The 12,669-nt window shown below is 41.9% G+C and overlaps 1 protein-coding gene across 1 annotated transcript in view; it reads right to left on the reverse strand.

Annotated features, from left to right (window-relative positions):
• gabbr1a (gamma-aminobutyric acid (GABA) B receptor, 1a) overlaps nt 1–12,669 on the reverse strand; it is an 88,037-nt gene that overhangs the window by 73,577 nt on the left and 1,791 nt on the right. The window contains exons 2-5 of the mRNA XM_084356686.1: nt 8,572–8,658; nt 8,229–8,293; nt 6,733–6,871; nt 2,147–2,332 (exon numbers count right to left, since the gene is read on the reverse strand). Of these exons, the coding sequence (XP_084212812.1) occupies nt 2,147–2,332; nt 6,733–6,871; nt 8,229–8,293; nt 8,572–8,650 (469 nt within the window). The 5' untranslated portion in view covers nt 8,651–8,658. The remainder of the gene's footprint in view (nt 1–2,146; nt 2,333–6,732; nt 6,872–8,228; nt 8,294–8,571; nt 8,659–12,669) is intronic.

Consider the following 12,669-nt stretch of genomic DNA (forward strand, 5'->3'; position numbering starts at 1 on the left):
TAGGTATCATAGCTCATCCTATAGTAACAACAACAATAGGAGGTTAAGACATGATTAGAGGTCATTATTCGTTATTATTTACAAATATTAACGAGCCATTAAACCATGTGCACGTCTTCTAGGTTAATTTTATTATACAATAAGTAGCCTACTTTCAGTTGGCCAGTCCAACTGTGCTGATAATTCCCTCTTTCATCCATTTTAATACCACCATTCCCATAGCAACTTTATTGGTTGCCATGACAACTCCTCTGATAACCAGTTGGCAATCTCGTTTCTTTCAGTTCTGCGTTTCATCTATGTGTGTTTTTTTTTTCTTTCTTTCTTTCTTTCTTTTTTTTTTCTCTCCAGTCGTCGTATATTTGCGCTAATTTGGACAAATCTCTTCAGACGGTGAAGACGTGCCAACTGTTGTAAACCAGAACGCTCCTGGGTGTCGGTGATATCACAGATATCCTCTCACACTCTCATTATAATGTTCATTGAGTATTTATCCCGTGTACACTTTGACGTATGGGACATCCGGTTTTTCACTTGTCTCCGTCATTTGTTTTTACCTGCCTGTGCCAACAGTGCAGGCTGGCCTCTGAGGATTACACTCTGATTGGTTGGATCATTTGCTGCCTAGCAGCCGTGCCTCACCATTGGGAGAGCAGGTGTTTGTAATTATCTGTCATCCTTAAAGCCTTATGTTCCCGTTTTTGTGCGGCAGGCTGCAAAGTGAGCCCTGTTTGTGTTATGAAATGGCACAGGATGTGTTCTGTTTATCAGATTACGAAGTGTATTTATGCCAAGAAAGAATCGGTTGTTTGGATGAATTTACACAGGTTATAGATTAATCCAGCAATTATTTTCTCGATTCATTAAAAGTAGATTCTGACTGTAAAAAATGCATTTTATGGTTACTAGAGGCGATGATGAGGTGATGTCTTCACATTGCTTGTTTTATCTCATCAACATAAAGACATTCAGTTTAGTGTAGCGATATAACAACATTGACGATAACCGTGATATTTAAATATGAAGATGTAGATGAAATGTAGACTGTCTCTTCGTCATAGCAGGTGGCAGTTTGCACCTTAATGCTGGTCGCCACCTGCAGTAAAACTGAAATGTCATTAAAATTGAAGTAATTGTTGTTTGTGTAAACTTTTGGACAGTCATGGTTGCACAGCCTCTCTCTCTACCTCCCTACACTCTTATTTTTAGTGTAATTCATTTAAAAAAGAGACAAAACACAACAGAGTTAAAGATGAAATGGAGTGAACACTTCATATTATATGTAAATATAATGATAATATTGTTATCGTGAATTCTTTAGGCCACGATGATCTTGTAGTGAAAGTCTGATATTGTGACAGCCCCAGTTTAGAGTCTTATCTAACAGAGGAAAACATGTAATCATCACATTTTAGAAGCTGGAACCATTTTTGATTGAAAAAATTACAAAATAATTGAAAACAATTAGCCTGATAAACGATCAAAATAGTTGTTGATGAATGGAATAATGATGGAATAATCGTTTGAGCTCTGAGATAAACAACAAAATCATTACCAGTCACCAGTGTCAGTTTCAGAAACATCATATCTTTGAATACATTTCTTTGTTACTCCTCATTAGGATGTATTTTAATCATATATATCAGAAACATTTATGCCAAGAGGTCATTGTGGCATAAATGTTTGCTTTCACTGACTGTCAGTGATGGATTGTAACTAAGTACATTTACTCAAGTTCTGTAATTAAGTACAGTTTTTGAGGTATTTGAGTATTTCCATTTTCTGCTGTGTCATACTTCCACTCCACTACATTCTCGGGGGAAATATTGTACTTTTTACTCCACTACATTATATTTGATAACTTTAGTTACTAGTTACTTTGCAGATTGCTGCTGCATTGGAGCTAAAGTAGTGCATTTTACTCTTTATTTTATTGACTTTTACAACACTGCTGCTGTGCACCAACCTTTCTTTGCTAGCACTGCCTCTAAACTGGCCGCAGTGTTAATGTAAATGTCATTAATTACTGTCGGTGTTGCCTCCCCTGAGACAGTGAACGGCATCCCACCACACATTTCCTTAATTCTACGTTAATTGGAAGCTTTAATGTAAAATCTCAGTTGGTCACACTGGCTCAGATACTCACAGAGGCAGGTGGGTTTAGGCGCGTCCCACTTGCCCAGTTTAGTGCAATGGCTGATGTTTCTGCCCTCCAGGATGAAGCCGGCGTGGCAGCTGTAATGGAGCACCGTCCCTTCCACTGGCGGCCCGGGCGGCTTCACCGTCACACGGCCGTTCTCCAGGGAAGTCCACACCCGCGGGCACAGCAGCACTGTGAAACAGAGGAGAGGGAGGCAGAGAAGGACACAGAGACACAGTTATAATAAGGTATAATCGTGATAAACCGGGAATGGAGTTGCAGTTACACAAACATTTGTAAAAGGAAAAATGCACTTCGGATGAGGAAATAATGTTCCTGGTTCTCAAGTTCAGTGAGTGTAGCCATAAAACCACCAGGTTAGCTAATGAGCTCACTTTTCGTGGGTCATTGGGGGCAACTGACCAAGCTGTGAAGACAACGTTGACTTGAAATCACCTTATAATGCTTTTATGGTAAACATGTTGGCAAGCAGTTGTCTTTTTACAGCACACATCCAGCAGAGCAAGCAGGGCAACATTAGCTTTCATCTGGAGTCTGGCTTCATGGCACTCGATGAACGTAAGTCCAGTATTCGCTTTCTTTTAGCTCTGTGTTTGGTCTCTACCAACCCTGTCGGAAATGTCTGGTTTATTTTGATGCCCAAAATAACTGTTGTCCGGTCCTCTACAGTGGGTTTATCAGAACTGCCTGCTGCAACTGGAAACCAGAGCCCGACCGATATTCGAGTTTTGGGGCCGATGCGATATTAGGGAGTAAAAAATTCTAATATTGATAAATTGACCTTTATTTTATACTTTTTGCAATGATCCCTGTGACAAAGATATGCAACAGAGGATATTTTACAGTTTTAAAAAACATTATTGTGTAAAGTAGCATCAGTGCAGTGAAACAGTGTTTTGGTTTTACTTCTTGATTCAGTCAACGCTCTCATCAGTGTCATTTCCAGTAGAGATTGACTCAGGAGGAGAGGAGATTAACCTACTCTCGCTTAAGCAGCTTGACCTCTGTGAAACGTTTGCATATGTTAATATACAATTCACATCCAACAGATGAACCCGAATACAAAACAGACTCGATATAACACAAATAGTCTCTGCGATATAACCTTAACTGCCCCGGGAGCTCTTTTGACCCAGATGGAGACTAGTTTATGTGTCAGTTACCAGTAAGAGCTATATCAGGCTACAAATTTGCAACGTTAGCTTTATATGCTACAGCCTCCCAAAGAGTTTAGCAACTGTGTTTTTGGTTCTTCTTGACAAAATGTTCAAGCTCTTGAATATAATTTGTTTAGCTGCCGAGTTTGTTGAATCTCCCCTCCAGCATGTGAGCACATAATAAAACACCAATCTGCACATTGCAGCTTGCGCTCTTACATAAGCCAGAGAAAACAAAAAAAAAAGAGAGAACGTACTCCTGGGAAAAAGAAATTCCACTGATGTTAAATGTGAACCGAAAGAACAAAAAGCAGAAATATAACAGGGATTTGATTGGATCGCTGGCCTTATTCTCAGTATTTGCAGAGGCGCTGTAGATGTGATATGAGTAGAAATTACATGCCTCTGTGTCCAATAAGTAAGTTTTGGGTTGAAAGCAGCAAGAATGCATATTAAAAGCATGTAGAGGCAATAAAGCAACTTAAATACTCTAAACTCTACTACAAACATTTAATATAAAAACATAATCTAGGGGCAATACCCAGCATGCATCAGCCCAAACTATTCTCCGTGGGGGTATCACAGTGCGCAGACAAGAAAAGCTGATAGGACGCAGCAAAATAAATTTATTCATAGATCAGAATCCAACAAAACAAAGTACCTGTGCAGTCAGAGAAGAAGTTCACTGAAGTGATTTGTGACCATTCAAACAAAATGCGTGACAAAGGTCCACTTACTAGCTTTAAACTGTATTTTACAGCCGTCATCAGGCTCAGGTGTCATCCCTGTAAAGAAGTGGTTACATATAGGAAGAGGTTTTAGCCCCTGTCACTGTTCAAGGATGGTCTTTGTGTCGGATGTGAGCTGCCTCCTCTGGCCTCTCAGTCATTGTTGTCACTGGTTTTGGTGTGTTTTTGAAGGGACCACTAGTTGTGGTTGAAAGCTCCCGAAGAAATCTAGTGAGTGAACCTGTGAGTTGAGATTATTTTGTCTCCTTCTCTCCTTAACATCCTCTAAATTGGAACAGCAACTGTTTAAAGCCGTTATATTTGATATTTTTATTACAGCAATGTATCAAATGACGATATGAAAACAATGTGAAAGGTGACGCTGGTAGTGAATTATCACCTGAATTCTCCCCTGCTCTTTGTTTATCTGTCCGACCCTCAACTTTACTGTTTTGGTTGCTCTCACAGAGCAGTTTTTGGCTACAGCAGGCAGCTATTTTAAGCAAAAAAGCCTTAAAGCTTTGAAATCCCACAGCACACTACCTGTTCAGCACCAAACAGCAGACAGACGAAGTTAATGACTAGCTGGTAAGCACTAAAGAGCCGGATACAGAAGACCAGAACAGAGATAAATCAAAGTTAATATTGGATTTATGCTGCCGGTCGGACAGCAATACGACTTCAAACAAATAAAAATGTGGCTCAGTAACTGCTGGATGTATAAATACGCAGCAGTTTGCTAACAAGTTCACGTTGTCGCCATAAAAATGACGAGATGTCAGTGTTTTTCTTCGCAAGCTGTTTCCACCATTAAAAGTTCATCTGATATCGGCGTGTTGGTGTTGCAACTGACCAATCTCGCTGTTATGATGTCATAGCTTTGCGACTCGTGTTTGTGTTGCTTAACTTAAACGTACAATATGTAACTTGCGAGGGGGCTGTCTATCAAAACAAAACAAAAGCTGTTTGTGGAGTGTGTTGGACCGGGTGGAGCAGGGGGGTGAAGGGTCGCTGCTCAGCTGTTTACAGTCTGGATCAGAGCCGGACCCTCTGGAGAACAAACACCGGGAGTCACTTCAGATTCTGATCTGGAACTGTTCACCGACGAGAGGAAAACTCAGAGATTACTTTTAAACTTTTGGGATTAAAAACAGGATTTATCTTCACTCCTGACTGCATCAACGATCCGCAGAGGTGACCTCCATTCTCTGCTGTTTATGTTCTGTAAAGCTGACTGTTGACTGGAGCTGGAGGGGGGATGTACTTTACCTCATGAACAACAGTTCAGAGAGGAGAGGGGAGAAGAGGAGAGAGAAGCAGAGTCTACTGAATTTAACCACACAGGCTGGGTGTGTACCGCTGCTCGCTAACGTTACCTTACGGCTGATGTACAGTAAAGTAAACTGGCTGCTCGGGCCAGATAAACACTGCATGACTGATGCAAATAAACACTAATGTTCCCGCTATCAAACTCGCTTCACCGTTAGTGTATACGCCACTAAATAACCAGGACTGCTGATGCAAATCCATCTGATGTGACTCGGGTGCAAATGTTAACAGATGAGGTAATGCTTGTTGGCTGACTTCCCTGTCCCGGAAGAGTCAGCAGCGACCTAATGAAATGCACCGTCATAGAGTAAACTAGAGTTTCAACATTGCTGGAAACATTTGGGATGATAATAATTATAACTTCATTTATTTATCACCTTTAAAAACAGAGTTAAAAAGTGCTTTACATGCAAAAAAGCAAGTAATTGCGGTGGTAATGACACATGTAAATATAAACAGGGCTCAGTGTAACACAGGGAAACACTGGATTAATAAAACAAAGCTAAAATCATTTAATCCGCCGTTAAAAGCAGCTTTATGTAAGTGTGTTTTAAGAAGTGATTTAAAATGGGGCACTGATTCAGCACGCCTGTTAATGTAACTACACAACTCGACAAAATATATAACAAAGTTCAAGACAATTTCATGCAGAATTAATACGTATACTATTAAAAAACAGCAAAGTCTTTAATGCTGTTATGGCTGAATGGGTTTAGTACAGGACTATACGTTTTCCTTGGGTGTTTAGTTCAACTGATATGCTTGGATAGGTTTAGGAAAAGATGCTCTTGGTTAAACTAGAACCTTTCACAACGTTAGCCACAGGTTAGACAGGATCATTTCTCCAATGTCTGCATTTTTCAGGTCTTTTTCCACTAGTTGCAATGCCGTGACATTACAAAAACATGATTGGTCAGTCACAGTGATGGTCCTTGAACATCATGCATCATATAAGATTGTGCAAAAAAAAACAGTAATTGCACGTTTAAAGATGATGGGAAATAAAAAGCTTTGGTTTGATTTCATGTAAACTCCATTTAGGATTTTCACATTAGTCATATACGACTCCATTCCCAGATCTTAAAAGAGAGTGAGAGTGAAGGTTGCACAGTATTTCACACTTTTCCTCTGTGTGTAGTGTAAATGGGGAGGGCGGCAACGTGCTGTCAAAACAACTGAGGTTTCATCTTACTGGAACTGTGACTTTATTTTGATGTTGATTAACCAGACAGAACACGTAACTGACTATTATACCCAGGAATTGCCTGGAAAGGGGACATTTGTGATAAGATGAGGATATTGTGGAGGGCAGGATGATAAGAACGAGAGGATGAGAATTAGACCGGAAGGGACTTACAACATCTGCTGTGCAGCGCGATGTCCGTCCATGTGCCGTTGGGTAAACATTTCCTGACCTTGGGTCCAACGATCACCCGGTTTCCTCTGCAGATGTACTCTATCTCGTAATCCACAGGCAGGATCTGCACACTACGGATCTGTAAGAGAAACACGGACAGAGAGACAGTCAGTAAAGTGAGATTGATGCTGTCTTCTACCAGTTTCTCTATCTTCTATCCACCATATGGCTGTGACAATAAAGCCCTAACAGGAAGAACATTTATGGCAATACTGTCTGAATTGATGTACTGTCACGCTCTCTCGTCTTTCATGTTGTGTGTGCGCTGTATGTGACTCGTGTGTGCGCACATCCACAGCGCTGCAATCAGAGGGGCGTAGTTTTTTAATCTTACACTTTGAAACTGCATCGATCCGCCTTCGGATTTGAGTTTTGCTGCAGTATAGAATTAAACACAATCTTGTGAGCTTTAAAGTCGCCCTCCGCTGAGATGTTTCTTTCTGACCTTCAGTGTGCAGAATGATGTTAGTGCAGAGTTTGACATTTCATAGTGAGGTAAAGCACACCAAGGGCGTTACTCAGGTGCCGATCACTGAGAGCAGAGTAAAAAGTGTAAAAAGTGTTGCACACTGGCTCCATATGAAGATTTTCTCTAATCGACCCACTGAAACACAGGCACTGATGCTATACAGGCCACTCCATAGTAACACACATGCAAGTGATCAGATAAACAACCTCCAACACTAGGCGGGCAAAAGGCAATCAATTAAAAAACCTTAACAGCCGATCAAACATTAGATAAAAAGAAAAATGTTTTACACCTTCTGCAAGAATTCAAACTCCCCAATATCTGTCAAAATGTTACACTTTTCTGATTGAATTTCAAAAGACGCAAGGCAAAAGTCAAACATAAGCTGCGTATGAACATCATAAACACCTTTGACCAAATATCCAGTAAACAGAGGTACCTTATAGAGATTTTTTAAAAGTGTTTGACACCAGAAGATTGTCTGCACCATACTCGCCAACCTTGAAACTTAAAATAGGGAGGATTTCTAAACCAAATGTGAGATTCAAGGACTGTTTCCTTTAAGTTATAGATGCACTAATGCAACTTCCTCCTGTCTGACGGTGTCATAATAACGCCAGTTGATATTGTGAAAGGTTTTCTCATTAAACATTGTTACATCATTAGTAAATATTATCATTATCATTGTCTTAAACATCCCACATCGTACGGAGTAATTATCGCCAGCTGATTTGAATTAATTTCATGTCACCACCTTTTCTCCTCGGGCTGACAGAATGTTTTCTATTTTCAGTTCAATTAGGAGGAAATGACACTACAGTTAGCAGACAGAGTGTTAGCTCCTTCATATTTCCAGTTTCTGCGTTTTCTGTTCAGAGAAATCTCAACGCCAGCTGTGTTTTAACGTGCTTCATCTGACGAGTGAAGTTCTGTAATTAAGATTCAGCGCAGTAACATTATTCTCTACCTGTTCTTGTGTCAGGCCTCTGTAGCGGATCCCCCCATCCCTGGGAGGCCGGATGATGGCACAGCCTGTGAAAAAGAGACGAGGAAGAAAAATGAAGGACGACCAGAGCAGAGAGAGGGAAAGCTCTGCCTCCAGATAATGTAGATGTATTACAGCAACATGATCTATTGTCAGTTTAACCGATGGCTTCCTCGCTGCGCAAATTACAGCGCTTCATTCGGGTCACTTAGGAATCTCTGCGGAGCTTCTTCTGTCCATTAATGCATATTATAAACACACACACACACAGCAAACACGCAGACAGACTCCCGCACGTATTCAGTCACAAACACACACAAATTACCTCCAGTTGATGAATTATGTATGGGCACAACAAGGGATGGAAGAGCATAGAGAATAATCAGAAACAATAGCCGTGCCATCTCTGGATCTGAAAGAGAGAGAAGAGAGGGGGAGAAAGGTTTTAGAGAGAAAGTAGGGAAGTGTGACAGAGAAATTGAGGGTTTGGGAGAAAGACAGAAGAGGAAACAAGAGACAAAAATAAAATATTACTGAGAAAACAGTACAGTATTAATGCTACACGCTACAGTCTTCAGATACAGTCATTTTCTGAGCACTGCAGCCTGTCCTTCTAACAGGGATGCATCAACTTTTTGGCAAAAAAAAACCTTCCTTTTGAGCCTGCCTGACTGTGCACAGAGAGGATGAGCTGCAAGATGAGTCCACTTTTCTCTCCCTGCTTCTATTTGTATTTACAGTGCAGACAGCCCATGCTCAGCTGAGAGCCAGCTTGGCTTAATTTCAAAGGCCCTGTATACAAGGTTTCAGCTGAGGTTTTGATGGCTGATATTTTTTTACAAAGTGGCTGCCCATGGAAACGTTTCACACCAAGGCACCACTCGATAGGCTTTGGAGTGTTCTTCATGTGAGGGTGGAGAAGGTATCTGGGACAGCTTGTAAACGGTGGTAACAGAAGCTGAAAGGTGTTTTTTTAGGTGTGTTGAAAGCTTTTTTCGGGCACAATGACCAACCCCGCCTAGTCGCTTGGCAGTGAAGCTCTGGGACGCGTTAAAAGACGACCGATTTAGCATTGCGCTCCTGTAACCTTGTCGGAGTCACGATGGACAGTCTTATTTAAAGAAAGATTGAAATCGATGCAGCAGGGGGCGTCCCGGGAGCTCACCTGGTAGAGCGTGCCTGAGTCGGAGTTCGATTCCGACTTGCTGCCCTTTGTTGCGTGTCCTCCCTTCTCTCTCTACCCTCTTTTAAGTCATATCTCGGCTGTATTATGTATAAAAATGCCCAAAAAGGCCCATCGATGAAGCCGAACCAGATATATCGTCTTTATAATTCCACGCGTTCTTCTTCGTGTCAAAAACTTAGCGTTGCCCACAATGCAACACGTCTGCACAGTTTCGTGGGAGTTTTGGGTGTGTTAAAGGTCCACTGTGTCAGATTTAGTGTATATTGCAACCAACTGAACACCCCTCGCCTTACCCTCTCCTACGATGGCGCCTAAAAACACAAAACGTTTGGAGCCCAGAATATTTTGTCAGTACGAGGTTGATTTTTCTGAGCTTTAGCACCGCGACTGAAGGCATCAACCAATCATGCAGTGCATAACAGACAGTGTCACAACGCATTATATGAGAAAGGACATAATTTTAAAGACAGTGTGACAAAAGTGACTTGGGATGAGTCACCTGGATTGCTCCCTGCTCAGACCAACAGGGAAATGAAGCTGTTATATCCACCTGTGATCTCTTCAAATCCACCAGACTGCTTTGATAAAGACAGTCATTTTACCTCGCAGAACATGGGAGCTGCCGTTGAGCCTGTAACTCTGGTGTTTTAACATTTTGATAATGGACCTGACTGGAGCCCCGGGACAGTCAGCTGAGATGAACTCTGTGAATGCGACCTCTCTACCTGTCAGCGAGCTAGTCAGTGGTGCAGGACGAGCTCAGAGACCCTCTTGGCCGTCTCTGAGCTCTGCAAGCTGGAGCCAGTTTCCTGCCAGTGCTAATAAACCAGGGTGCAATTTACATATTGGAGCAGACTTTCACAGGCGAGTATTTTTGCTTTTTCCTCATGTAGTCATCAAGTCCCTGTTGTGGAAAGGCCTTAAAGGTATAATTAGTAGAATATAACCACAATTTGAAGGTAGCCTCAAAAACATAGCAGGCAGCATATCGCCAGATAAAGAGACAACTGCTGCTCTTTGCTGGCCATCCTTGGCTGTAGCTAGCTACAATAAGCTAAGTAGCTCGTGGCTCAGTTAGCCATGGAGCCAGCAGCCCGGGAGTCTGTCTGGACCGGGACCTCGGATCACAGGAGGAGTCACTGTGGGTGACAGGGCACAGTTCAACTGGATCAACATGAGATTGGACACAGCCTCCGAGACTGACTGAGATTAGCTTGACAGCAGGGGATCCGGTACGAGGTGATTGTCAGCGGGACAGACCAATTTCACGGCAGACATTTTGACTTGTCAAAGCAGAGACAGCACAGGTGAGACCAATGACATTAACGATGGCTCCATTCTATTAAGTGTCCCGGTACGTCATGTCAGTGAGGGAGCATGCTCAGCTAAATGGAATGCAGCCATCATTAATGTTTTCCTGCTCTGTCAAGTCAAAATGTCTGCCGCGAGAAGGGTCTGTTGACTTCGGGGGTGACACGATACGGCAGGCGGGGACGAGAGAGGTGTGCAGCCGGACAGAAGCGACAGAGTGTAGAGCTGGAATATTTTCACATCTTACTCTGTGAGTTGAGGATTTATTTTATTATTATTATTATTTATATTTGAATTCAGACAGTGTACGGTTTAATCTTTCTGTTATTAAGGAATACAGAAGTGAGAGTATTTAATTTCTTGACATGATGTGAGTTTATTTTGTTCATTTATTACGCTAACAGCTACGGGGACTGTCGGACAACCGCCTCGAGTACAAAGTGTTATTACAAGACAGGAGCGGTCAGGGCTAGCTGGTTAGCATGCTAACAACAGGTGTAGTTGCCCCCAGAGCACCACTGCACTATTTCTGTGAGGAAGTGAGGAAATGAAATGTTCACAGTCCACATAACACGGTTGGAAATCATAAACATTTTAAGCGCTTACATACATCCAGAGCGATTCTGTCACGAAAGAGAGCCAAAACACATTTTTTTAAAAAGGTGTGCTGATTAATTCTTGACGTCAACTCGTGCTTCGAGTCACGTACAAGAAAATGTTCCACCTTAAAAGATGCAGGTCGTCTTTGTTCCCCAGTTTCCAGATTGATAATGTCAACTTCTAACGATGGAAAGGCTGCAAAACACCCTTTCATTTCTCGGGATAGCTAAAAACTAAACATTACTTATACTTAGGTATGTGTATATATGAAAGTTATCACTCAAAATGATCCCAAATGTTCTGACTGATAGCAGCTTTATAGCCTATTCATTCCACATGATGAAGTCAGTCTAACATGTAATCACCTGCTCAGTTATAATTGACTAATGTATGTAAAGTAACTGAACGCGTGGTGCGCTCGGGCACTTAGACAAATACCAGGCCACCACAAGTCCACAACATAGCAGGTATAAGACGTCTTTGACATGACTTCAACATTAGACATCTGGAAATATCTTACAAAGTGCTCGTTTAAGCTCATTTAAACACAATGATTCTTAGTTTCAGGTGATTTTACAGAAAGATTCTCATTAATTTTATGTTCAATTTCTGTCAGCAGATCTCCCTAAATGCTACACAGTGGACCTTTAATCTAGCAGCTGTCAGTGTAGCTGTAACAGACATAAGGAGCTACAGAGGTCTAATGAGCTCACTGCTTTTTTAACCTCAAAGGTTTTTCTCACTTGCAATCTTCAGCTGCAGCCGACGCTGACTCAAGTGACATCACTCGAGGCAGTTTCTCAGACTTTGCGAAGCCCCCGGCGGAGCCACAGACGGGCTTCACACCAACCTGTGAGCAGACTTTGATGCCTGAACTCCGAGGAGTTCCCACATAAATAATAATTCTACTTAATGTGTACAAATACTCCATCCGCCTCGCAAGAATGGTGATTGGTGAAACAAGCGGCCACTTATCCGTCACACTGACTGCCTAATGTGCAGATTTCATGAGTACAGAATGAGTGTGCTGTGCTAACCGGCAAAAAGTCAAAAGACCCTTGAGTCCCGCGAGCCACAGCGCCTGGAGTGCCGGCAGGAAGGGAAACACACACACACACACACACACACACACACACAACTGACTGTATCAATGATAAACACACTATATATAGCTGCTCATTTGCAGTTTTGAATAATAAATGTTGCTTTATGAGGCTGTCGCACATGCACAAACATAAACACATCCATACATGCATACATACACTCACACAGTTAACAAGGCAGCAAGAGGGTGGAGGGTGTGTGTGGTGAAGTGGGTGGGTGGGT

This window comes from Pagrus pagrus (assembly GCF_965226575.1).
Source record: "Pagrus pagrus genome assembly, chromosome: 7".
NCBI lineage: Eukaryota > Metazoa > Chordata > Actinopteri > Spariformes > Sparidae > Pagrus > Pagrus pagrus.